The following is a 23,976-nucleotide window of genomic DNA, read 5'->3' as shown; positions in this document are numbered from 1 at the left end:
AGCAATTGAGACACTTGCTTTGTGGACTTTGCGGGGTGATTTATTAGGCTAGTACTTGCAGTGTTGTGTGTCATTTGAGAGCGCCTGAGTGAAACACTAGTTGGTCTCCAAGACCCACCCTTGGTCCTTGTCAGCAGTGTTTGGATAATTTCCATATGTGTTTCCATATGTCTGACAATGTGGACGTTAAAATATTTTTAGGTAGTCCTCAAGGTGCCACATGCTTTTGTCTTATCTTGTTCTGTTTTGTTTCTTTGGATTTCGCCCGATATGGATAGTGTTTTTGTTACCCTCCTGTTTCCATGAAGTTGTGGTTGCTGATGCCTGTGGTGATTTCTGAGGTGTCATGGGTGGAAGGCGGTATAGACTGAGCTGGAGCAAAAGTTGATACAGTGGTGCCTCACTTAACAACGTTAATTCATTCCAGCAAAATCGCTGTAGAGCGAAAACGTCGTAAAGCTAAATAAAAAAGCCCATTGAAAAGCATTGAAAACCGTTCAATGTGTTCCAATGGGCTGAAAACTCACTGTTCAGCGAAGATCCTCCATAGGGGTGGCCATTTTCGGTGCCTGTAGAGTGAGGAATCCATCCAAAAACACAGTGGGGACCCTTTTTGAGCACCCGGCGGCCATTTTGAAAACCCGACGATCAGCTGTTTTGATCGTCGTAATGCGAAGAATCTTCGCAAAGTGAAAAAAAAAACATTTAAAACATCATTTTGCAATTGTGATAGCAAAAACATCATTGTGAAGCTGATTTGTCGTTATACGGGGTAATTGTTAAGTGGGGCATGACTCTAGTTGCGCATACGTATGCCAACACACAAAGCTGGTTGGATAGCTTGGTGGTTTGGGTAGCTGTTTGCTGATCCAGGAGTGCTTCCTGGGAGAAGAGCCAGCCTGGGTGGCCTTGGGCAAGCTGCACAGTCCCAGGGCTCCCCAGGAAGAAGGGAATGCAGAACAATTTCTGAGTACTCTCTCTACCTCTCTGTCCGAAAAGGACCCCCATAAGTTAGAATTGACTTGATGGCACATTATTGTTGTTGTTGTTGTTGTTATTTTCCATTGTGGGACTCTAGCTAAGATAGTGAGGGAGGGATGGGGGACAACCGATCCACGGCAGCTGAAAACTTACTGTTACCCCCTTGATTTACTGGGAGGTCTTGTGAGGAAAAAGTGACTCCAGAGCTTTCAAAACAAAACAATGGCAAAGAACCAGACAATGACAACACTCTCCTTCTGGATTGGTTTGGTGTCAAATGATAGCCTCTATTTTAGTCTCCTTCTCCACTGTACACCCTTTGCTTCCGTTGCTCTTCTTTATGTCCGTTCGAGGGAACCTTTGTTTACTGTAATTCTTCAGGGCTGTGCTGAAACTCCAGAGTCAGGAAGTGGAGTTGAGGGAGCTTTATAATTTCATTGTGCTAATTTCCTGTCCACGTTTCCTGTGTTCAGAGGGGTTTCCTTGTTCAGAATGCTTTTAGGGATGAGAGGAATGGGGGGGGGGGATTTTTTAACCACCATCATGAAGGTTTACTCTCTGTCCCTGATTTTTAACTGGTTGATGCTTACATCCGAGTCAGAAAGTACTGCGATCTTAGAAAGATTTCACTACTTTCTAAAGTAAGCACGGGTTACTATTGCAGCTAGAAACTAAGAGGAGTCCAAAGGGATATACAAAAATCAAATCTAAAAAACACTCTAAATCTAATCTAAATTTACACAAGCCAAAACATTTTTGCACCGCTGACTGGATCGTTCTCGTTATGTTGACCAGCATGATGGGATTTGAGTCCAATGTAGGCTCTCTCCTGACAAGCAAGTGAATGAAGGTTAGGACTGAAGGTAAAAAGTAAAGGTTCCCCTTGACATTTAGTCCAGTCGTGCCTGATTCTAGGGCCCGGTGCTCATCCCCATCTCCAAGACACAGAGCCAACATTTGTCTGAAGACAGTTTCCGTGGTCACGTGGCCTGCACGACTAGACACGGAACGCCGTGACCTTCCCACCGAGGTGGTAACTATTTATCTGCTTGCATTTACATGCTTTCGAACTGCTAGGTTGGCAGGAGGACTGAAAGACGGGCATTAATCCCAAATCCTTATCTCACCATCCCCGGCATTTATTATTCATCAATTCTGAATGCTTTCCTAAGATTAATTTTGCTGCCTTTTCATGTATGAAAAAAATCAAATAAAACAGAAAAGAAACTTAATGAGTGAAATGAAAAATTCCCTGGGTGATGTTTTGGTTGGCTCACCTATGAAGGCAATCTTTTGAGTCGTTCCAAACTGTTCATTAAGCTTACGGTTTCTAAATGTACACAGAAGTAAAAAACTGTCCTTTTTAGCACATAGTGTGGAGAAACCTGCAGACTTGACAATTCAGTCGTGTGTCACCAAGTTGTCACGCAGGCAGTTAGGGTTACAATGCAAGATCTGACTGAATAATATCAGTCAGTTGTAATGGAAAACTTATCAGCATAACCATCATTCACGTCTGTGCTCCAGCTATAGATGTTGAAAAAATGAAATTGACAGCTTTCATGCAAGCATCCAAGAGGAAATTGATCACACGCTAAAGCAAGACATGCTTCTAGTTGTAGGTGACTGGAACACAAAATTACGAAACTCTTAATGTAGTTTTTCAGTGACTGTCATGTAGAGACAAAGAGAACTATTAAAATGCAGAGCAGAGAAATAGAGGAAAACTACATACAGTAAGGCAAAAAAATAATAATAATGAAATCTCTTCCAGAAGATCCAAGAAATCAAAGGGAAATTTAAGCCTAAATTAGGAATGCTGAATAACCAACACTGTCTGATGAAGAGAAAACAAAGAGAAGGTGGAAACAGTATACTGAAGACTTACACAGAAGGGATGAAAGGATGACAGTTTCCCGAGAAATCCTGTGATGAAGAAGCTGCAGTTCTAGAAAGTGAAATGAAAGCTGCCCTGAAAGCACTAGGAAGAAATAAATTTACCAGAGTTAGATGGGATGCGGAGAGAACTGTTTCAAGCCACAAAGACAATCCGACAAAATCCTAATGAATATATGCCAACAAATATGGAAAACAAAACAACAGCCCACAGACTGGCAACATTCAATATATGTTGCAGTCCCCAAGAAAGGAGCTGCCAGGGGGTCCAGTAACTATAGGACCATCTGTCTGTCTGTCCATCCGTCCATCTATACTGCCTATTCGGCAACCCAGACCACTCTGGGTGGTTTACACAGTATTCTTTAATTTCCCAGCGCAAGCAAAGTGATGGTCAACGTGTTGCAACACAGTTTTTTTAAATCTTATATGGAGTGAGAAATGTCTGATGTTCAAGCTGAATTTCAAAAAAGGAAGAAGAAGCACTCCTCCTGCAGCCACAAGTCCCCCCCAAACATTCATTGTTTAGGAAAAAAAGTTGGAAAAGTGACAAGAAAGTTTTAAAAAACTTTTTAAAGGAGATATGGGTGCAGAAGAGCTAGAGAGGGAAAGAATGGCAGAATTGTCCCCCCAAAAAAACATGGAGGACTGCCTCGGGGAAAGAATTGGGGATGGTGGGAAACAATTTTGAGCCTTGTGTGGGTTGCTCGTTTCCTTCTGAACAATGAACCAATACTTCTGTACTTACTGTGTGTATTTAGAAGGACCTTTATAAATCAGTTGTCTCGTTCTTGGCAATAGACAAGAAAGAAATCTTGCAAGCCTGCCAAATTATTGATGTCAGGACAGTAAAAAAACCCGAAACAGCAGAGCCGTGGAACTTAGCACAAATTCTTCACAAGGAAAAGTGCATTTTTTCTTTCTTTCTTATCTTTCCTCCCCACTCTTTTTTTTTTTTTAACTCCAGATCTCAGAATTCTCCATTCTGGGAGTTCTACCTATCCTAGTGTCCTAGGTTATAAATTTTATTCCCCCCGCCCCCTTGGGAAATACCAAGGCTTCCCAACTTACTCTCCTTGGTTATTGGGAATACAACTCTCATCAGTCTCATCTGGTTAAGGATGATGGGGGTTGCACTGCACCTTATCTGGAAAGCACCAGCTTGGGAAAGATTGCTAGTATTTTGACTGACTTACAGTGCAAGATTCCATACAGACCTCAAGGCTGTGGGGAGCTAATAAAGAGCAGTGTATTTAAGATGGTGCACAGGGATATCATCGCCCAGATGTGCGTTGAGGACCGAGCAGGGGCTTGTGGTCAATCATCTACAGTGACCGTGCAGAACCAAGCACACAGCTGGCAACCAGGTTCGCTGCAGCTTGTGAAACTTTGAGTCTTAAAGTAGAAATGGGCACGCACCAGTTTGTCCCAATTTGTCCCGGTTCGTAAAGGTGTCAGCACAGGTGCTGCTGCTCTGCCTCCTCAGCTGACCAGCCCCTCACCAGGCCCAGCTTGCTTGCTCTTCCCATGTCTTTGGCTAAATCTCCCAGTCACGAGCAAGAGCACAGGCTTCTGTTTGGTCGGAGTGGGAGATCAGCCGAGAGGGAGAGGGCAGAGAAGTCTGAGCTGTTGCCGGAACTGGAAGATCAGTTGAAGGTCACAGAGGCTGGGCCCGGGGTGAGGGGCTGATTGAGCCAGAGGAGGTGGAAGCAGCAGCCCCTGTGTTGCCGCCTTGACGAACCGGGACGAACTTGTTCGTGCCCATCTCTAATCTCACTCTGTTCCTTTGAGCTTGTCTAAACTCCGGCTGGGCATTTATTTTTCAGTTTCCTAAGCGACATATAGATCAGGGTTCCCCGAAATGGGCACAATCAACACACGATCTGTGTCCCGCATGTGGCCCCATCTGTTCTGTGTCTCCCTGTTGCCATTTTTTGTGGTTGTTCAGAACAGGGGAAATTGCATGTCTGGAAGGCTCAAGGAGCAACAGTTTTCCTCTAAAACCAAGTGTGCAGGCTTGCTGCAGCAAAATGTGGCTTTTTTAAGGGATGGGGGCTGCTTTTGTCTCTGCAGAAGTGACTTTCCATTTAAAACAACTCAAATATCCAAAGGAGGAGGCAACCGGGAGCAGGTCTTAGGGCCTAGAATTGGCCTGCACATCTGTCATTGTTGCCTACCTCTGTCCTAAAAAGGTAGTTTTACTTTCGTGCAGGAGAAGGGAAAACATTGGTCTTCCTTATCTTTTGCTTTGCAGCACCCAAGGTCTGTCACTGTTGGCCATTCTGGGGCTGATAAGAGAGGCGGAAGGCTGATGTTTTCTGACTCCTGGACTAGGAGCAGGCAAGCCAATACTGTAGCTTCCAGATAATTTTATATTACTGCTGTCATCCATTCTTACATGCAAGGTCAGTGATTAAGGATTATGGGAGTTGTGGTGTGAAAACAAATATTATCCAGATGGCATACCTTTGCTTTAACTGTCCAGGACCAGATACCTGTCTGTTTAATAGGGATGGAAAATAAGTTTGTGCTAATTGAGATTTCTAATGAATTGACCCAACTTGTGGTCTGTAAATTACTAAGAAAAATGCACACTCATCTTCTTTCCCCACTATCAGTGGGAAACCACAAGCATTAAACTTACTATTTTTCCTTGTTTCTCCTTTTCAAATCATACACAGGCAAAGATGCATGATTAAGAATATATCTGAAAAAATTCTACATTGTAAGTAATGAGGAATGTGTATAACAAAGTGTGTACATTGAGAAAAAAAGTACGTATAATGGATATGTTAAGGAAAGTACATGCCAAAATACGCATGGATTTTCATTTGGAAAAGAAGAAAAGTCTTGTGATGCTGTTCAAAAGTTGGACAGGATAGGAATGCAGGTGGAATCTGAGAAAAATATCAAAAAGAAAACCAGCGTATTTTTTGCATCTTTAAAAAATCCTATTGAATTCAATGGGGCATGCTTCCCGGTACGTAATTATATGACCAGAGCCTTAGCATTGTAGTTCCCAGAAATAAACACAAGCCAAAATCCTATTAGCATAATGCTGTTGATGTAAATCTCATCGGTTCAAAAGTTAGCCTTGGCATTTCCAGTTGTGCATCCAACAAATGCCTATGTTAATGTCTTAACTTGTAGGACTTCACCAGTGAGATTTACACCAGTTGTGTTAAGAGTGGCTTAAAAACTGAATGGCCAGAATCCTCTGGCCTCATTATGCTGGCATAGCACAAATGGCTTAATTTCTGGAGGGAAATCGCCCTAAATTAAGCAATCACCGTGAACATTCCCAGACGCATGCTGAGTTGTAGGACTTAGCGCACAACCGAGGATGTCTATGGCGATTTGAGATAACTTACCTCCCAAAGTTATGCCATTTGTGTATCTACTCAAGAGGATTTTGGCCAATAGGATTTTGCCCCCTGTAAGCCATAGAAGTTTTTACATACCATGTAAGCCATATACCACGACTATAATGCAGAGCTTGGAAACATGTTTTTAATTTCACTTACAATGCACAGAACCGGTTGTAAGGCAAAAAAAAAAAAAGTGTCTGAGCTCCGCTGTAATCTAGGCGGAGGGGCGGAGTGTCATGCTTTTATGCGGTGCTTATTTCTGACTCACTTTGCCTGTAGCCTTTGGAACAGTTTTTAACATATACTTACCAAAGTTCTGTTGCTGTATTGTTAGTGTTAAATTATACCTACTTACCTATTCATAATGAGAAAGTATTGGCAAGTAGAAATAAGCTGTCATGGAGGAGAGAGAAAGGGAGGTGAGTCAGGTAGGTGGATTCAGAATCATACATGCCTGTATAGGAAGTATTGTTTTTCCATCAGAAGGGATAACTGAAGCGTTTGGAGCGACTTATAGGGTGACGAGTCGGAGTGGAGTCTCCCTGTTGGTTAGAGGAGAAGGAAAACCCATAGCAGCGATGTTTGGAAAATGGGGTAGAGTCAAGATGGCTTGGAATTAATGCATTAAAAATAACATAGGTACTTCTGTCTAGTTACTTCTGGAGGGTAATGAGGTTGTAATGAAGTTACCTTTCGAGAATAACAAAGCAGTTAATTACTTTCTTGGTGTGATGAGTCACTTTTCTAGTTAGGTTCAAAAATCACATTGTAAAGCATTTTTAGCAGCAGTGTTTAGGATAGTTTTAAAAAGTTTTAAGTCATTCTCCGTTCTTTGCCTCCAACCCATAATGGGCGTCATGAGCAGCAAAGGGAGCAATGCAACGCGTGAATCATGACAGCGAATAACTTTTCAAACGCTCAAGTGAGATTTGAAAAGCCTCCAGATAGGTGTGTTCATCGGCACTCTGCTGCTCGGCCAGCGGACCAAGCTGGGTGCAGAGGGGGGAGGAAACAGGCATTTGGGTCTATGTGCAGTCTGTCCATCTGTTTGCTCGGCTGTGCTGCGCTCCTTGAGTCCCGTACAGAAGAATTCGCTGCGGACCGTGCCTCATGTTAATTAATGAGTACAAACGAGACAGCTGTTAGTTCACTGGGGGTCACTCAATAATTAAGCATAACTTCTTCGCATTTCTTTGCCCGACTACGCATATTTAATCCTTAAGTAATGGGTTCGCGCTGACATGGCTTGAGCGTTCTGCATTTATTTTGCTCACGTACTAAAACTTCGGCCACTCTACGAGAGTCTGTGGGGAACAAGAATCAACTCTGTTCCCTCCTGGTGCCCTTTCAGGTAAATAAGATTACATTCCCAGAATCCCCAGCCAGCATGCGATTTGTGATCTACAGCTCGGTAGATCATGAAATTGTATATTCAGATATTCAATGGATTCCGAATAGAGAAGAAAAAAGTTACGTTGGGAGTTTACAGAGTTGTCCAAAAAAAACTCCTACATTTTCCAAACTCTGGTTCAAGCTGTTATATATCAACATTGGTTCCCTGTTTATATTAATTGTTTTATTAATGTATTATATATCATGGTGTATGAATTGGAAACAGGAAAATGTGCTTTGGATAGTCCCACTTCAAATGCATTCAGCAGATAGCGGGGAAAGAAACTTATGTGTTTGGTGGTTCATTTTCCTGGAAAACAATCTTTGTTTCTTTACTTTCCAGCATTTCTGAGATGAAGGTAGGATCCTGCCCTGTCCAGTTGTGGGATCAGGGATCCCTGGCTGAAATCCTGTTGTGCGGCTACACAAAAGCCATAACCTTTAAAGGTGAATTACCATACATTAAGGCATCTCCGTAGAAATAATATATTGCATGCCAAATTGCACAACTACAGAGATTTCTTAACTAACGACTTGTGCGTAACTGCACAGTAGGATTTTGGCCATTGTCTCAGGTCTCCTGACTCTGGTGTTATGTGTATTTTGAAGTCCCTGTGCTTCAGCTGCAGCAGCATGCCAAAGAACGTCTTGTTTTCAGGTTCGGACATATCATTTCATCTGCGTTAAAGACCATGGCTCTCTCTGTCTGTTCTGGTCCATGTCTCGGCCGAATTGCCTTATTTTCCCTTTAGCTGAGGGGGTTGTTCGAGTTTACTTGACTTCCATTCTTTAGTCAAACCAAGTGTACTATGGCTATGAGACTCCTTCAAGGCAAGATTCTCCGTATCCGTTGGACTACAACTCCCGTCCTCTCTGCCAGCCTGGCAAAATGGGCTGCAATACAGTTTCCTTAGGCCCCACCTATGCTGAGTGTGCTTGATGGGAGGTGTAGTTCGAATCTGTACTGTCTCCTCCACAGGACTCCTTCCACTGTGCAGTTGTAAGGGGATGATGATGATTTAAAGCCCTTGGGTTGGGAAAGCTAGTAAATGCGTCCTACTTCCTAAAATGTTGCAAGTAGAGGCCAGGAACGAAAGTTGTGCTCGAAGAACAACAGATCTGCCGACTAACATAATTTTCACAAGACATCCTCGAAAGGCAGAAGAACATGTAGCAGTTTAGTGGAGTAAGAAACGGAGACCATTATCCTGTAAATAGGGGGAGCTAGGACGCCCATTCATCCACTGGCAAGGTTCCCCCTAAGGTGCGATCCTGACTCCTCCCTTCTCCGCACAGCGTTTCTCCTCCTCCTCCTCCTCCATGCACTCACGGCGATCATTTCCAGCTCCTTTGATTCCGGTCGGGACAAAGAGGCTGAATATTAGAGCGAACATTGTCCGCTTGTCTATCCTTATATTCCTTGTGCGGTTCCAAGAATTTGTCAGTGCTTTTTATAAAAAAACACAACCTTCTATTTTGATTCCGCAGAGCTTCCGGAGAACTGGACTGACACCCGAGAGACCCTACTAGAGGGGATGCTTTTCAACTTGAAGTACCTGGGCATGACACTGGTGGAGCAGCCCAAAGGAGAAGAGCTGTCTGCTGCGGCGGTAAAAAGAATTGTGGCAACGGTGAGTATCCGTGGACTGCCGCCGGGTTGCTTCCGAGTGCAAGCAAATCTGTGGATTCGTGCCTTGAAAAAGGCCTTATCCTTAATAGCCCCCGCAAGCTCAAGGCTGTGGCTTCATTTATCAAGTCGCTCCATCTCGTGTTCTGTCTTCCTCTTTTCCTATCAATATCCAAGCAATTATGGTCTTTACCTGCGAGTCTTGTTTTCCAATGGTATGTCCGAAGTACTGTAGGATAGCCTCAATTTATCCATTTTCTCTTCTAGAGAAATTTGATCTAGGACCCACCTTCGTCTTTTTTGGTAGCAATAACGCTCTCCTCCAATGCCACGTCTTAAAGGAATCAGTTGTTTCTTCTCGGCTTTCTTGATTTTGCAGCGTTCACATTGAATACATAGTGATCAGGAATTCCAAAGTACAGTGGGGTCTTGACTTGAGAACTTAATCCGTATTGGAAGGCGGTTCTCAAGTCAAAAAGTTCTCAGGTCAAATCTGCATTTCCCATAGGAATGCATTGAGAACCATTTGATCCGTATCTGCTCTTTTCCGTCCATAGAAACTAATGGGAAGCTGCTATTCCGCCTTCGACCACTGGAGGGAGATATCTTGTTTCTTTTTTTCTTAGGTCAAGAAAGGTTCAGGGAAGGCAGGGAAAATACAGTCCACGCAGTACAGTACCAGGCAGTCCGAAGACTGTCTCCCAATCCACTCTCTAAACGCTGGGAGGAGTGAGGAAGCAGACAGGCACCCTTTTCACTGGCCAACAGTTAACTGAAAGTTCACTTTTTGCACTTTCCCTGCCTCCCACGTGGGTTTTTTTCAGTTCTTAACTCAAATCTAAGTACTTAAGTCAAGTCAATATTTTCCTGTGAGAGCGGTTCTTAAGTCAAAATGTTCTTAACTCAAGCCGTTCTTAAGTCAAGACCCCACTGTATCTTCGCCTTGGTGCCCGCTGATATTTCCTTGCCCATGAACCACTTTTCATTCCCTTCCTTGCTGTCCTTCCGCCTCTCAGTCTTCTTCTGATTTCTTGGCTGCAGTCTCCATTTGGATTGATGGCTGAACCCAGGTATCGAACATCTTTTAACAATTTGGTTTCTTTAATGTCAGCATCAAAGCTATGTAGTTCTTCTGTAGTCATTCTTTTCGTCTCTTGGTGGTCAGCTGTAATCCTGCTTTTGCACTTTCTTTTTTCAACCTAAATGAGGAATTGCTTCAAATCGTTACTGTTTTCTGACCGTAATACATTGTCATCTAAAATTACTGAAATTTTTTCCCATGTTCATTGCTTCTTCATCTGAATTTAATCCAGTTTTTCTTAAGATGTGTTCTGTGTGGCCAAACCACACAGAGGCCTTTTGTCCAGCATGTAGAACAATGAGGACATTCATATATTTTATAGAATGATCCATAGCTTTTCACAAGCTTTTCATGAATTAATAAAATAATCTTAAAATTCCTTTGGTGACCCTTTTCTTTGGGATTGGAATGTCTGTAGCGCATTGTTTTGTCTTCCATATTTGCTGGCATATTCTTGTTAAGACTGTGATAATATGTGTAATATTACTGAAAAAGTTACATTTAAGATTCTGACCCCCTTTACTGTTGCTTCTTAACTATCTTTAACAATTTTAAGAGGGCCATCAGTCATCCTTTGAAGTTTTCCTTCTTTTTTGACTAGAGGGATTTTTTGCTTTCTTCCCTTGTAATATCTCTGGTTTCTATCTATAGTTCTTGTAGTTTATGGTCAAATGAAGTTAGTAATGCAAAATTTGCTTCTTATAGTGTCTTTAAACTTTTCAAGACTGTTACTTATATTCTACAACCTTGACTGTTTTAATGTTCTTGAGCTTTATTCTTATTTTGATATTAAAAGTTCGTAGGCTGTACCTGATCTTGTTTTTGCAGAGGGAGTAAAGCTTCTCCATCTTCTACTTCCAAGTCTCCTTGTTGGCAATCTGGTGATGTCCATTAATCATCTGATAAATTACATGAAGCATGTATTTGGAGTAAACTAATTGTTGGCTTCACAGAATTCTATTGAATTGCATCCCTGTCTCTTATTCCTAGGCCCAGTTCTGCAACGCTATTTGTATCTGTTCTATATCCTACTTTTACATATTATATGTTAACATTGTATACATACTCAAAAGGTGAACAAAATGCATTTTTAAGGGAAAACAGTGAATAAAGCACAAATTTCTATGTAGGTTAAAAATATAGATTAATGCACAAACAGAACTGTAGCAGACTTGCAAATATATATGAAGTGAGTATTTATTTATTTATTTATTTATTTATTTATTTATTTATTTATTTATTTATTTATTTATACCCCACCTATCTGGACCACCGGTACACTAGAATTCTGGTACAGTGGTGCCTCGCTAGGCAGTTACCCCGCATGACAGTTTTTTCGGTAGACATTGGTTTTTCACGATCGCTATAGCGATTCGCAAAACAGTGATTCCTATGGGGGAATTTCACTGGACAATGTTTGGTCCCTGCTTCACAAACCGATTTCCACTAGACGACGATTTTGACAGCTCCGTCCGCGCTCAGAAAACAGGTGTTTTTGGGACCTAAGCTTTACAAGACAATGATTTAAACAGCTGATCGGTGGTTCGCAAAGCGGCTTTCCTATGGCCGATCTTCGCTAGACAACGACGATTCTTCCCCACTAGAACGCATTAAACAGGTTTCAATGCATTCCAATGGGGAAATGCTTTTCACTAGACAATGATTTCGCTAAACAGCGATTTCAGTGGAACGGATTATCATCGTCTAGCGAGGCACCACTGTAGTCAGTTCTGGCTGGGCTGAGAGCTGCATTTTAGCCCATGGGATCTTCTGGGAACAACACAGACTGCCAAATGCAGTAAATAGAAATTACAATACTACTACTGTTGTTGTTGTTGTTGTTGTTGTTGTTGTTATTTCTACTACTACTACGATCATGATGATGACGGACAGTCCTTTATGTGAGATGCCATAACCCAGCCAAATTCTTGGGCAAACTGCCAGGAAGCTTCCACTGTGAAATGACCAGGGGAGACCAGAGAATTTTAGTAGGAAATCAGGTCCCTAGAAACCAGAGCCGCAGGTCCCCCTGCTGCAACAATTCATTGCAGGCCTGACTTGTTCACACTCGAATATGCCACGTAGCTGTGCACTCCGAAGTCGTGTTCCAAGAGCACTCGAGGAAAAGTGCGCTCAAATAACAGGAAAGTCATATAAATTTCAGTTCATAAAGTAGAAAGTAGTTCATAAAATTCATGAAACGGTTGCAATTACAGGGAATTAACTGACATAAAATGATTGTGATTTATGGTGGGTTTCGAAGTGCTGGGTTGAAGAGAGGAAGCCTCACTTATCTTAAAAACTTTAAATCTGCAAAGTTAGACTGGTCTTTCTTGGCAAATGGTTGGAGCCAGAACCTCAAGTGTGTGTTGGTTTCATAGGAAGTGACAGCACCCTGTTATCCATGATAAATTTGAGTCTTAATTCCGTTTGCTTCCTTTGTTTGGATTCTTTTGAGGCTGTTTTGCTGTTGCCTTTATTATTATTGTTCTTAAAACTGCACATTTATCTCTTGCCTTTTCTTCTGGGGGCGTGGTGTACAGGGCTCTTCTGCATTTTATCCTCACAACAGCCATGTGAGGTAGATTAGGCTGACTGAGGATGAGTGACCCAAGATCACACAGCGAGTTTCGTGACCAAGTGGGGCATACAAATTGTTGTTGTTTAGTCATTAACTTGTGTCCGACTCTTCGTGACCCCATGCACCAGAGCACGCCAGGCCCTCCTGTCTTCCACTGCCTCCCGGAGGTCTGTCAAATTCATGTTGGTTGCTTCGATGACACTGTCCAACCATCTCATCCTCTATCATCCCCTTCTCCTCTTGCCTTCACACTTTCCCAACTCCCTGACTATTGCTAACATGCGCTGGATTATGGGGAAAGCCAGAGAGTTCCAAAAACATCTACTTCTGCTTCTTTGACTATGCAAAAGCCTTTGACTGTGTGGACCACAGCAAACTATGGCAAGTCCTTAAAGAAGATACAAATAAGGCATACAAATAAGGATCTCACAATCTCCAGTCCAACACCCTAAATATCACACCATGCTTGCTTAATGCAAGCTGTTCATCCTGTCTGAATTTTTAACCATCAAAATAAATTATACATATGGTTAGGAATGAAATTCATGGAAGTTTATCTTTATTAAACTTCTGAGACCTCCATAATTTTTGGAAGAGATCTTGAGGTACGCAGAGATATTCCTCTCCGTGTATTAACCATCCCCAGCATAAAATTAGAGGATGACACTGTTATAAATTCTGCAGATGGCTTTGAAATGAAATGAACATGTTTTTTGCAAAACCCACAGCCTCGAATTGTCTACTGATGGTACTCAGCAGGAAATGTCAGTAGGGTGTTCTGTACAACAGTGGGTCCTCACCTTGGGCCCCCAGATGTTCATGGACTACAGCTTCCAGAAGTCCTAGCCAGCAGAGCTTGTGGCGAAGGCTTATGGGAGTTGTAGTCTGAGAACATGTAGGGACCCAAGGTTGGGAACTACAGTGGTGCCTTGCTTAACGACGATAATCCATTCCAGGAAAATCGCAAGCGAAAACATCGTAAAGCGAAAATTAAAACTCCATTGAAACGCATAAAAACCCATTCAGTGTGTTCCAATGGGGTAAAAACTCACTGTTGAGCAAAGATCCTCCATACGACGGCCATTTTCGCTGCCTGTATAGCGAGGAATCTGTCCCTAAACACAGCGGGGAGCCATTTTAATCACCCGGCGGCCATTTTGAAACAGCTGATCAGCTGTTCAAAAAATGTCGTTTTGCGAAGAATCGGTTCCCGAAGCAGGGAACCTATCATCGCAAAGCGAAATTCCCCCATTCAGACCATCATTTTGCAATCACAATTGCAGTCGCAAAAAGATCGTCGTTAAGCGGTTTCGTCATAATGCGGGGCAATTGTAAAGCGAGGCACCACTGTACTGCTGTAGAAGATACCACCGATCAGTGGATGCAGATTGGCCTGAGGTGAATATGAAGATTTGTTGGCTGCTGATGTTACAAAGATAATCTCTTTCAATTTCTGGATGGTGGGATTCAAGTTGGATTGCAGGAGAAGGTTAATTTTTTTTTCTTTGGCATGCTCTGGCATTCTGGAAAGCTGCATAGGAGCTTTTCTGGGGTAAGGATTTAGGTTTCCCAATTGCTGTGGACCTTTCAAAGTTCTCATGGGACTTCTCTTGCTGCAAAAGAAACAGGCCTCACATTCATCATATGTCCGCCTGTGTGTCTAGAGACGTTTCCTATTAAGAAAACAGAGGACGGCTGTATGGTTTACAGGCCCAGGAAGCAAAGAGTTAAGAATGCGGGCATTCTTGACAATGTGGTTGTGTAGAAAGCAATGGACAAGCAACACATCATTTTCATCCACATGTTCTCCCTTCAGTGTACATTCCGGTGCTAAATAATTACAGCTTCCTTGTGCTATGACTGAGTCTAAAGAGAGTTGTAATGTTTGCTCCAAAAAAAACCCCCACCTTCTGTGAAATACCACTTTGCCTTGAACGTTAATTCAAGAGGACGGTGAAATGAGGGAAAATCCGAATTGGTTTAATAATGATGCCCCAACGTAATCCATCTTGCGTGCTGCCGTTTTTATGCTCGCTTCACGGGGGCTGGTGAAAATATGGCCCATCGGCTATTGGCTGGCTACAGATCATCCTGCACCAGCTGCGTTGTCTGGGGCAGAAGGGAATTGCAGTCCAACAAGACCACATATTCCTTACTCTGAGCTACATGGCAGGATCCCTGTTTGGCTGGATTACACAGAAAAATAGTAAGAGTTTTCTTTTGTAAACAGTTGGCTTCCAAGACGCTACCGAGAGGAGCAGTGATGACAAGCAACAGTGTTTGGAAAAGGCTCTTCCCGAAGGGTGTTTTCCAGCTCCACAGAGATACCGCCTCTTTTAAGTAAGATGAGGCAGCCTCTTCAGCCAGCTATGTAGCTGGAACTCTATCCTGCAAGTCAGTGCTTCCCAACATTGTTGTAGTTATTTAGTCATTTAGTCGTGTCTGACTGTTCGTGACCCCATGGACCAGAGCACGCCAGGCCCTCCTGTTTCCCACTGCCTCCCAGAGTTGGGTCAAATTCATGTTGGACCCTCTCCAGCCATCTCGTCCTCTGTCGTCCCCTTCTCTTGCCTCCACACTTTCCCAACATCAGGGTCTTTTCCAGGGAGTCTTCTCTTCTCATGAGATGGCCAAAGTATTGGAGCCTCAGCTTCAGGATCTGTCCTTCCAGTGAGCACTCAGGGTTGATTTCCTTCAAAATGGATAGGTTTGTTCCCTTGCAGTCCAGGGACTCTCAAGAGCCTCCTCCAGCACCACAATTCAAAAGCATCAACGTTGGGTCCCCAAATATCTGGACCACGACTCCCAGTAATCCTGGCCAGCACAGTTAGTAGTGAAAGGTTCTGGGAGTTTTAGTCCAAGAACACCAGGGGGAGGGCACGGACACCCAAGGTTATACCCCACCTTCATTTTCAGCTGAATCCATATAAAGGAAACAAATGAAATTAAGAGTGTTGTACGTTCTCCGGAGGCTTTCAAGGACAGTAAAGGTGTACATCGACAGAGCTTTTTATGCAGGGAATGAGGATAGGGCTGCACGTTGTCCTTTGGCTCAGACAGCAAAATATCTTGGGGTGGCCCCTACCAGCTCGGACTTCCTTTGATGCACCGAAAAGCTAAGCCCTATAAATTCATGTTCAGCAGGACTGTGTGACCAAGCAGGACATTCTGCCTGCTAGTAATGTACGCATGATGTTGTTAATGCCTGCCTGTTAGGTAATGCTTTTCCCAAGTTGAGTGTGTCTTGGCCACACCTGGGAAACCTTTGGCATGTATTTTCTTTTCTCTTTCCCCCAAGGCAAAAGCAAGTGGGCGGAAACTCCGGAAAGTAACGTTGAAAGTCTCTCCCAGAGGGATCATCCTCAGTGACAGCGTAACGAATGAACTCATTGAAAACATCTCCATATACAGGTATGTCTCCACAGATCCCTTTCATGGGCTCAAAGAGAGTTAAACACCTGCTGTTACGGAATCTTCCATCTGGTGTCTGGCTGCTAAAATTATTCCCCTTCCTCGTCATCCTGACCGAGTGACTCTACTCCTGGCCCAAATCCTGTTGTGTAGTTCCGTGTGCAGAGCAGGAGTGACATCACCAGCCAAGGCAGATTGTTGTTGATTCTGGGTTAATTTGGGGGCAAATCACATCCAACCCAAAGATTTCCTTTCAAGGTGGGCACAAAGCACTGATCCATGGTTCAGCATCCCACCCTGTCCAGTGGGCACCCATTCAGCAGCAGTGTCTGGAGGAGGCAAGGTGGGGGGCTAGTGCTGACTATGGGCACCCGCTGGAAGGGTGGGGTGCCTAACTATGGATGAGCTGTTCCATCAGGAAACAAACTTCGCCAAACCACTGAACCAGTAGTTCATGCCCATTTCTTAATTTCCTGCTTGGATTTTGGGTGGCACGTCGTTTGCCCAAAATAAATCCAAAATTAAAGCTGGGACGCTTTAGTTAAGAGCAATCTGCTGCTATCAGCAACAGTATTCTCACTATGCCAGCAGAGCTACGTAACAGGATACTAGCCACTGACTTCCTGTCCATCTCGAGACCCTGTAGAAGTTCCTTATCTGTACCTTCAAAGCCACGGCCTCTTGGGAGAGTACCAGCACATCCGAACAATTTATCCTGGACCTTGGTGAGATTGTCCACCTCTCTCACAATTGCTGAGGATTCTGGGAGTTGCAGTTCCAAAAAAATGACATTTCCAAGTTCTGCTCATGATGACATGGGAGCTTCTGGTTCTTTAACTTCCTGTAGAATTGGATAGAGGTTCTGATTACAATTTTTTAAAAAGGCAGTCAGATCCCTTTTCTTTAAAAAAAAAAAAAGAATAGGTTTGGGCCAACTTCAGTAGCCTCCTTGTTTGAATTAAGTGTGCCACACGTATGTAGACAAATTGGTGTCTTTTACTCTCAGTTTTTCCTTAAAGCTGCAAAACGGACACAAGAGTAATAGTCTGCTTGCTATTGTTGTTTTCAGTGAGGAAAAATAAGATAAAGCTTCTGTACTTTGTTTTCAAGGGGCTGTCTTGAAATGTTGTGGAGGAGCATTGCACATAAATCCTGCAAACTTTATTTGAGGTTGGTCAGAAGTCTTTGGCCCTTAGCTGAGAGCACTTGTCTGTGACCCATTTGTTATTTTTCTTCATGACACCTTACATCCACGGTGTTGAAAAACTGTCATTTTTGAGGCTGCAAGAGGTGATGTCGACTCTTAAATATTAGTAAGAAACGACATGTCGTTTAGCAAGGAAGGGCCGTGCTGAGACCGGATTTTCTTGAACGTGTTTCCCCCCCCCGGCTGAATGTGGTACAAAACCCAACATTTAACTACTTTGAAAAAAAATTATAGGAAAAGGAAGAGAACCTAAGTGCCTTTTATTAAAAACGAAAAACACCACAACAAAGCACCACAAAGCAGGACAAATATAGGCCACAGTGGAGCACAAGACACTAATGCAATGCAAATTAATTTTGAATGTGGTTTTCTACGAGCTGGAAGCTCTGCTGGGAGAGGTAGGTTTTCTTTTCCCGGGGAGAAGCGCCCCACGTGCTTGCAGTGCCACAAATCACCTCACCACCGGGAGCAGGAGGACAAGGGATTCCATGCTGTGCTTCCGCTTTGCTCCCCTTCCGTGGGCCAGATTTTGACTAACAGGGTGGGTGTTGGCGTGACTGCTTGAAGGAAATCATCCCCCACCTCGTGACAACACTTCTGGTGCCAGGAGAGCATGTTTGCTCCAGCTGTTTGGCAGAGTCCCTCCCGCTTCATGGGAGGGCCAGCCCTATCCATGGGAGTGAAGAATATCGGCTGGTTAGGATGGCCTTGTTGTACCGCAATTTTGGGTTTGACCTCACGAGAATGATGATTCCTTTCTCTTTTCTCCTGCTCTTTATTCTTAATAGCTGCCTAGAGAATTCTAGGGACGTGGTGGCGCTGCGGGTTAAACCGCAGAAGCCTCTGTGCTGCAAGGTCGGAAGCCCTGCAGTTGTAAGATCGAATCCACATGACGGAGTGAACCCCCGTCGCTTGTCCCAGCTCCTGGCAACCTAGCTGTTCGAAAGTATGTAAAAAATAGGGACCGGTTTCTGGAAGGGGAACCTAAATTCTGTAAAAGAAGGCACTGCGTGCAATCACAGATTCTGACGGGAGCCAAGTTCCTATTGTAGTAGTAACAACAACATGCCAGGAAAATAACATACGGAAGACCCTGGTGGAGTGGAGGGGAATCGATGCCTGGCAAAATATTCTTGGACTACAGTTTCCACCATCCCTGACCACTGCTTGTGTGCAGAATAGGACTCATGGGGATTGGTACCCAGCAAACTTTTGGCATTCAGCCTCAGGGCTGAATCCAATTTCACAGATGTTTTTGGGAGCCACACTTCAGTAGTGGGTGGGGACATTTGATGGAGTCAACAACAACTACACATTTTAGCTTCAGACCCTTACCACAAAATACAGAATCTTAGGAGAGGCGCATTTCGACTAGAAGTGGGCATGAACTGCCAGGTTGGCGGTTGGTGCTGGTTTGGCCAGCAGCTGAACAGGTGTTCTGCAGTTCGGTGAGCGCACACTCAGAAGCCGTGTCACGGCTTCCCTTCCCCGCCTCCTCTGGCTGCTGCCCCTGAGTGGGCGCCTGCTGGAGGGGGCAGGGTGCCGAAGTGCGGAACACCTGTTTGGCCATTGTTGGTTTCTGCCTATCTTTGTGATCTTTTAAGTGAAAACTCACACAAGAAGCTTGGGAAGAACCAAATGAGGGTGAGTTGGGAAATGAGATATTGATATATTGCCCAGAGGGCCAGATGAGGATCCCAGGATGGCCAGGTTTGGCCCCCGAGGCCTGTTGTTCCTCACCCCCGACCTTCCCATATCACAGAATGAGGATCAGTGTTGGATAGAGGTCAAAGTGTTAGACCAGCTTTGGGAAGATCCCTGGGTCAAATCTCCAACGGGCTGTGAAATTCAGAGGGCAGCTCTGCACGAGTTGTTGGCCCTCATCCTGACATATCTCCTGTTGCGAGGATCAAATGAGGGAGGCAGAACCGTGCGTTCCAAATGTTTTGAGGGAAGCAGTGCCTAAATATGACAAACAAGTGAGCTGGTGTGCATAAACTGTGGCCGGTGTGTCATGTTTTCTGAACAGAGAGATACTCCTTGTGTACAAAACACTCCTTCTGTGAAGAAAATGAACACACCGATCACAGAGTGAAGTTTATTGCTGCGCTCTCCCTGGCGTACATGCTGGCTTCCTCCAGGAAGCTTTGAAAACCAATTAAGCTGACACTCCCCGTTCTAAATTTAGCGGTAGACTGGGATTCTGCTGCTCTACCTGTAATCTTTGGAACAGGTCAGGAAGGCAGAGGGAGCGCCTGTTATCCTCCACGCAGCCGTAGAGGCATTTGAAGCGGGGAGAACCGAGAGGCTTTCTGGCTTGCTTCTCAGCCAAAAAGCCACATCTCGGACTCTCAGACTCTTAGAATGACCCCGAGGCGTTCCTCCAGTTCCCTAACATAGAGAGGGAACCGGAGGAAGTTCCCTACAACGAATAGGTATAAGGTAGCATTGTTTTGTGTGCGTCTGAAAGGCAGGCTAGTGCAGCTGAGTGTCAGTGAACAAGAGCAGATTGCCCTGGATATTTACAGGATCTTTCTTTGGAACAGAAGTTATACAGTGGTGCCTCGCTTAACGGGCGCCTCGTTTAATGATGAATCCGCATAGCGATGAATTTTTTGTGATCGCTTTTGCGATCACATTACGATGATTTAGATAGGGGGAAATCGCGTTGCGATGATCGGTACCCTGTTTCGCTATTTTTTAATAGCTGATCAGCGGTTCCAAAATTTTTATTTATTTATTTTATTTATTTATATCCCTCCTATCTAGTCAACTCAGGACCACTCTAGGCGGCCGGGTTTAAAAAATGGCTGCCCACTGTGTTTTCACGCCGATTCCTCGCTTACCGGGCAGCAAAAATGGCGGCCATATGGAGGATTTTCGCTTAAAGGTGAGTTTGAAGCCCATAGGAACGCATTGAAGGGGTTTCAATGCATTCCTATGGGCTTTTTAAATCCTCATAGCGACGAAATCACTTTGCAGCGATTTTTGCTGCACGGATTATCATCACTATGCGGGGCACCACTGTATTTGGAATGATTCCCTTAAGATATTAGATGTGGAAATCACAGGCTGTAGTCCATTGGGACCCATGTGTTTGCAGCCCCAGAGTCTACCCATCAGCCATCTTTAAAAATACAAGCAAACACTAAAGTATCGACACCTCCAAAGGCTGCCGTTTTCTTTTAAAATGAAGTATTTCCCTGCATCTTGTTTTTGCGATAAATAAAATGTTTTCTTTTTTTTAATCGTTATTTTTGTTACCTACCATCAAGTTGCTTCCGAGGTACGGCGTCCCTAGTAGGGCTTTTGAAGTATGTGAAGCTTCAGGAAGTAATTTTCCACTGTCATCCCCCCCTTCAGTGACTTTCCATGGCCGAGTGGGGATTTGAATTCAAAACTCCTAAATTCTAGCCTTACATTCTATCCACAGTAACATACTGATTCTCACCAAAAAAATTACAGGGGGTTGGGGGTTCGGGTGGAATCAGAAATGAAACAATTTTGGGGGGAAACCAGAAGTGACCTTTGGCTAGATTTTGCATCTGGTGAAGTTGTGACCCCAAACCATTTAAAGTTGCCCCCACATAGTTCTAAAGCCATTTCCTCAGACGGAAATCCTTTTGAGTCCTCTGAGGATGAATCTGCAAAGACATCCGGGTCCGCTGGCCACTTGTTTTTCCTCAAATCCAAATCTCTCCAAAATTTACACAGTCCAGGGGTATCATCCTGCCAAACAGGGATGTTCCTCATCCCATAGAACTGGGGATTCATCCACGTTGGACGTTGGTGCCGTCCACGGGCTGCTCTCTTGCCGTTTGATGCTCATTCTCTTGGACAGCCTTTCCTCCCACCGTTCCGTCAGCTCCTCTTAGGTGCAAAGCGTTGCGGACAAGGGAGCTTCAAGATGCATTTGGAATCCCGAGATGATGGGGAGGTAACCCCTTTAAAACGGATGAGTTTCCTTCTAAGTTTTCCTGAAAGCTAAGCGCCTTTCAGAGCAGTGCTCTAAATCCCCGAGGCAAGCCGGCGCCTCCATCCTTTCCTCCTGGAATGAACCTTCATCGTTTTACCATTTGGAAATAAAAAAGAAGGGGGGGGGGCAGATGCAGAAAAAGAACATTTGAACTGCATTCACTGCTACCATGTGCTGTTTTTTACCCCTAAGAAATGACTCTTCTCTTGTTATTAAGAATGCTTCCAGATGAGGCTTTTGGGGTACAACCCCCCCGTTAAAAACATGGTTTTATTGGAAAGGGCCATCCCGATTGTCGTCATTTTTCATTTGTTTACCCATTGCTGCTTTTTTTACCTTTTTCTTACTGCAAAAAAGGGGGGCAAGGTAGGGAAAAAGGGAATAGCTATTCAGTGCTTTTTGCACCGAAATAACACGCCTAGCAGTCTTCTTTTATCTTCTAATGTTATCTTCCCTTTCAGACCCTTGTAAAAATTGGCCCTGCTTTTAGGCAGTGCTTGGAAGTCGTGCATTACGAGTACTGCAGCTGCCTGTAATGTGTCATTTTTTGTGAAGGACAAGAGCTTAACAAGGCTGTTTTTTCCAAAACAGCACAACTGATAATGTCCTTGCTTTTTAAATGGAACAGATGAGTTGTTAATCCTAACATGTTGATTTGGAGGTTGTGTTTTGGTGGGTTTGTGGCCTCCCCCCCCCCCCCATTTTCTTAAAATGTGGTTGTATTTGTAAAAAAATAACATGCCTAAGAGGGTTGTTAATAAGAGTTCCTCTTAAAGGAATGAGCAATTACTAACACTCATTCTGGGAGTAGATAGATAACTATACAGTGGTGCCTCGCTTGACTACGTTAAATTGTTCCAGCGAAATTGCTTTAGAGCAAAAATGTCGTCAAGTGAAATTAAAAAAAACCATTGAAATGCATTGAAAACCGTTCAATGCGTTCCAATGAGCTGAATACCTGCTCGTCCAGCAAAGATCCTCCATACGGCGGCCATTTTTGGGTGCATGTAAAGCAAAAAATGCCTCCTAAAAGCAGCGGGGAGCCATTTTGAGCAGCCAGCGGCCATTTTGAAAACCCATCAATCTGTTGTTTTGATCGTTGTAATGCGAAGAATCGGTTCCCGAAGCAGGGAACCAATCATCGCAAAGCTAAAAAAAACCATTAAAACATTGTTTTGCAATCGCAACTGCGATCGCAAAAACATTGTCGTGAAGCGGATTCGTTGTTATATGGGGTAATTGTTAAGCGAGGCACGACTGTAATGGGTAAAACATTTGTTTTTCTTGAGGTAATATTCAAAGTTCTTGAAGCTTAACCTTTGAAAAGATCCTTGAAATGGGGACCCAAGACATTTTGCTGCCTGAGGTGAAGAACATGGTAGTAGTGCTTCTGCCTTCCATATACCTAAGCTGATTTGGACAGGCAGTTGATTCTTGCTTAAGGACTGGTGGTGGGAGAGTCCTCCATCACAGCCGATGGCAGCTGGCTTGGGTAGAGGGCACAGGCAGGCTGCGAAACACAGCTCTCCACTGTCCTTGTGCTTCCTGTGACAACTTTCTCACTTTGCCTAATGACAGGACCGGCCCTTGTAAGGCGCAAAGGCACAGTTGGCTGTTCTGAGCGCCAGGAATGAGCTCTGAACTCAGATGTATTGGCAGGCATAGGCGGTGGTGCTGGCTGGCTGGCTGGCTGCATCATGAGTCAGGGGACCTGGCTGCAGAATCAGGTGTTGGACCTTCAATCCCTCCACTTGGCCTTATAGAAGAAGAGCCAACCTGTATAGCCTTGGGCAAGCTTCATAGTTCCATAGTGGCCCCAAGATGGAGTGGTGAACCACTTCTGAGTAGTTGATAACTAGGAAATCCTGGAAGACGTTGCCTTAAGTCACAGTTGACAAATATGATTAATGGCAGTTCTTCCTGCTTTGGTGCCCCTTGCTGATCCAGAGCTTGGACCCAGGATGGCATGTTGGGACTTAACACCATGCAATTATTCCCTGATTTGATTCACGAGCTCATTTGGAGATGCAGATTCAGAACCTCATTGGGCTCAGATCAGTTTGGGTTGGAATTGATTAGATTCAGTGATGGATCAGAATCAAAATTCAGAAATCGGGGTGTTCTCATCTCTCATTCATTTGCACGAGGAAATTAAAATAGCTGTGGTTTTAAACCACCACCCCCTAAATACGCATGCAATATGAAGACAGCTGTAAGATTTTTCTCCCCTACTAAATTGCAGACAAATAAGTTCAGGGATATTTTTGTATGTGAACCACATAAATATCTTGAATTTCTTGGCATTCTGAGTCAATGATTCCTGCCATCAAACTGATAGGTGCAAGGATTTTTGTTCTATCCACATTTAAAATTTGTTTTAACGTTAAGTGCTGTTACTGCGAAAAAATACTACTAAAAGTCAACTCAAATAAGCACCAAACATAAAGAGTAAAGCA

The 23,976-nt window shown here is 43.9% G+C and overlaps 1 protein-coding gene across 2 annotated transcripts in view; it reads left to right on the top strand.

Annotated features, from left to right (window-relative positions):
- LDLRAP1 (low density lipoprotein receptor adaptor protein 1) overlaps positions 1 to 23,976 on the top strand; it is a 106,667-nt gene that overhangs the window by 51,213 nt on the left and 31,478 nt on the right. For both annotated transcript variants that reach the window (XM_072979476.2, XM_072979475.2), the window contains exons 2-3: positions 9,126 to 9,268; positions 16,225 to 16,337. In XM_072979476.2, the coding sequence (XP_072835577.1) occupies positions 9,126 to 9,268; positions 16,225 to 16,337 (256 nt within the window). The remainder of the gene's footprint in view (positions 1 to 9,125; positions 9,269 to 16,224; positions 16,338 to 23,976) is intronic.

The sequence above is a fragment of the Pogona vitticeps genome, chromosome 9 (genome assembly GCF_051106095.1).
Source record: "Pogona vitticeps strain Pit_001003342236 chromosome 9, PviZW2.1, whole genome shotgun sequence".
Lineage (NCBI taxonomy): Eukaryota > Metazoa > Chordata > Lepidosauria > Squamata > Agamidae > Pogona > Pogona vitticeps.
The sequence above is the reverse complement of the archived record's forward strand: the minus strand, read 5'-3'. Positions and strand labels throughout refer to the sequence as shown.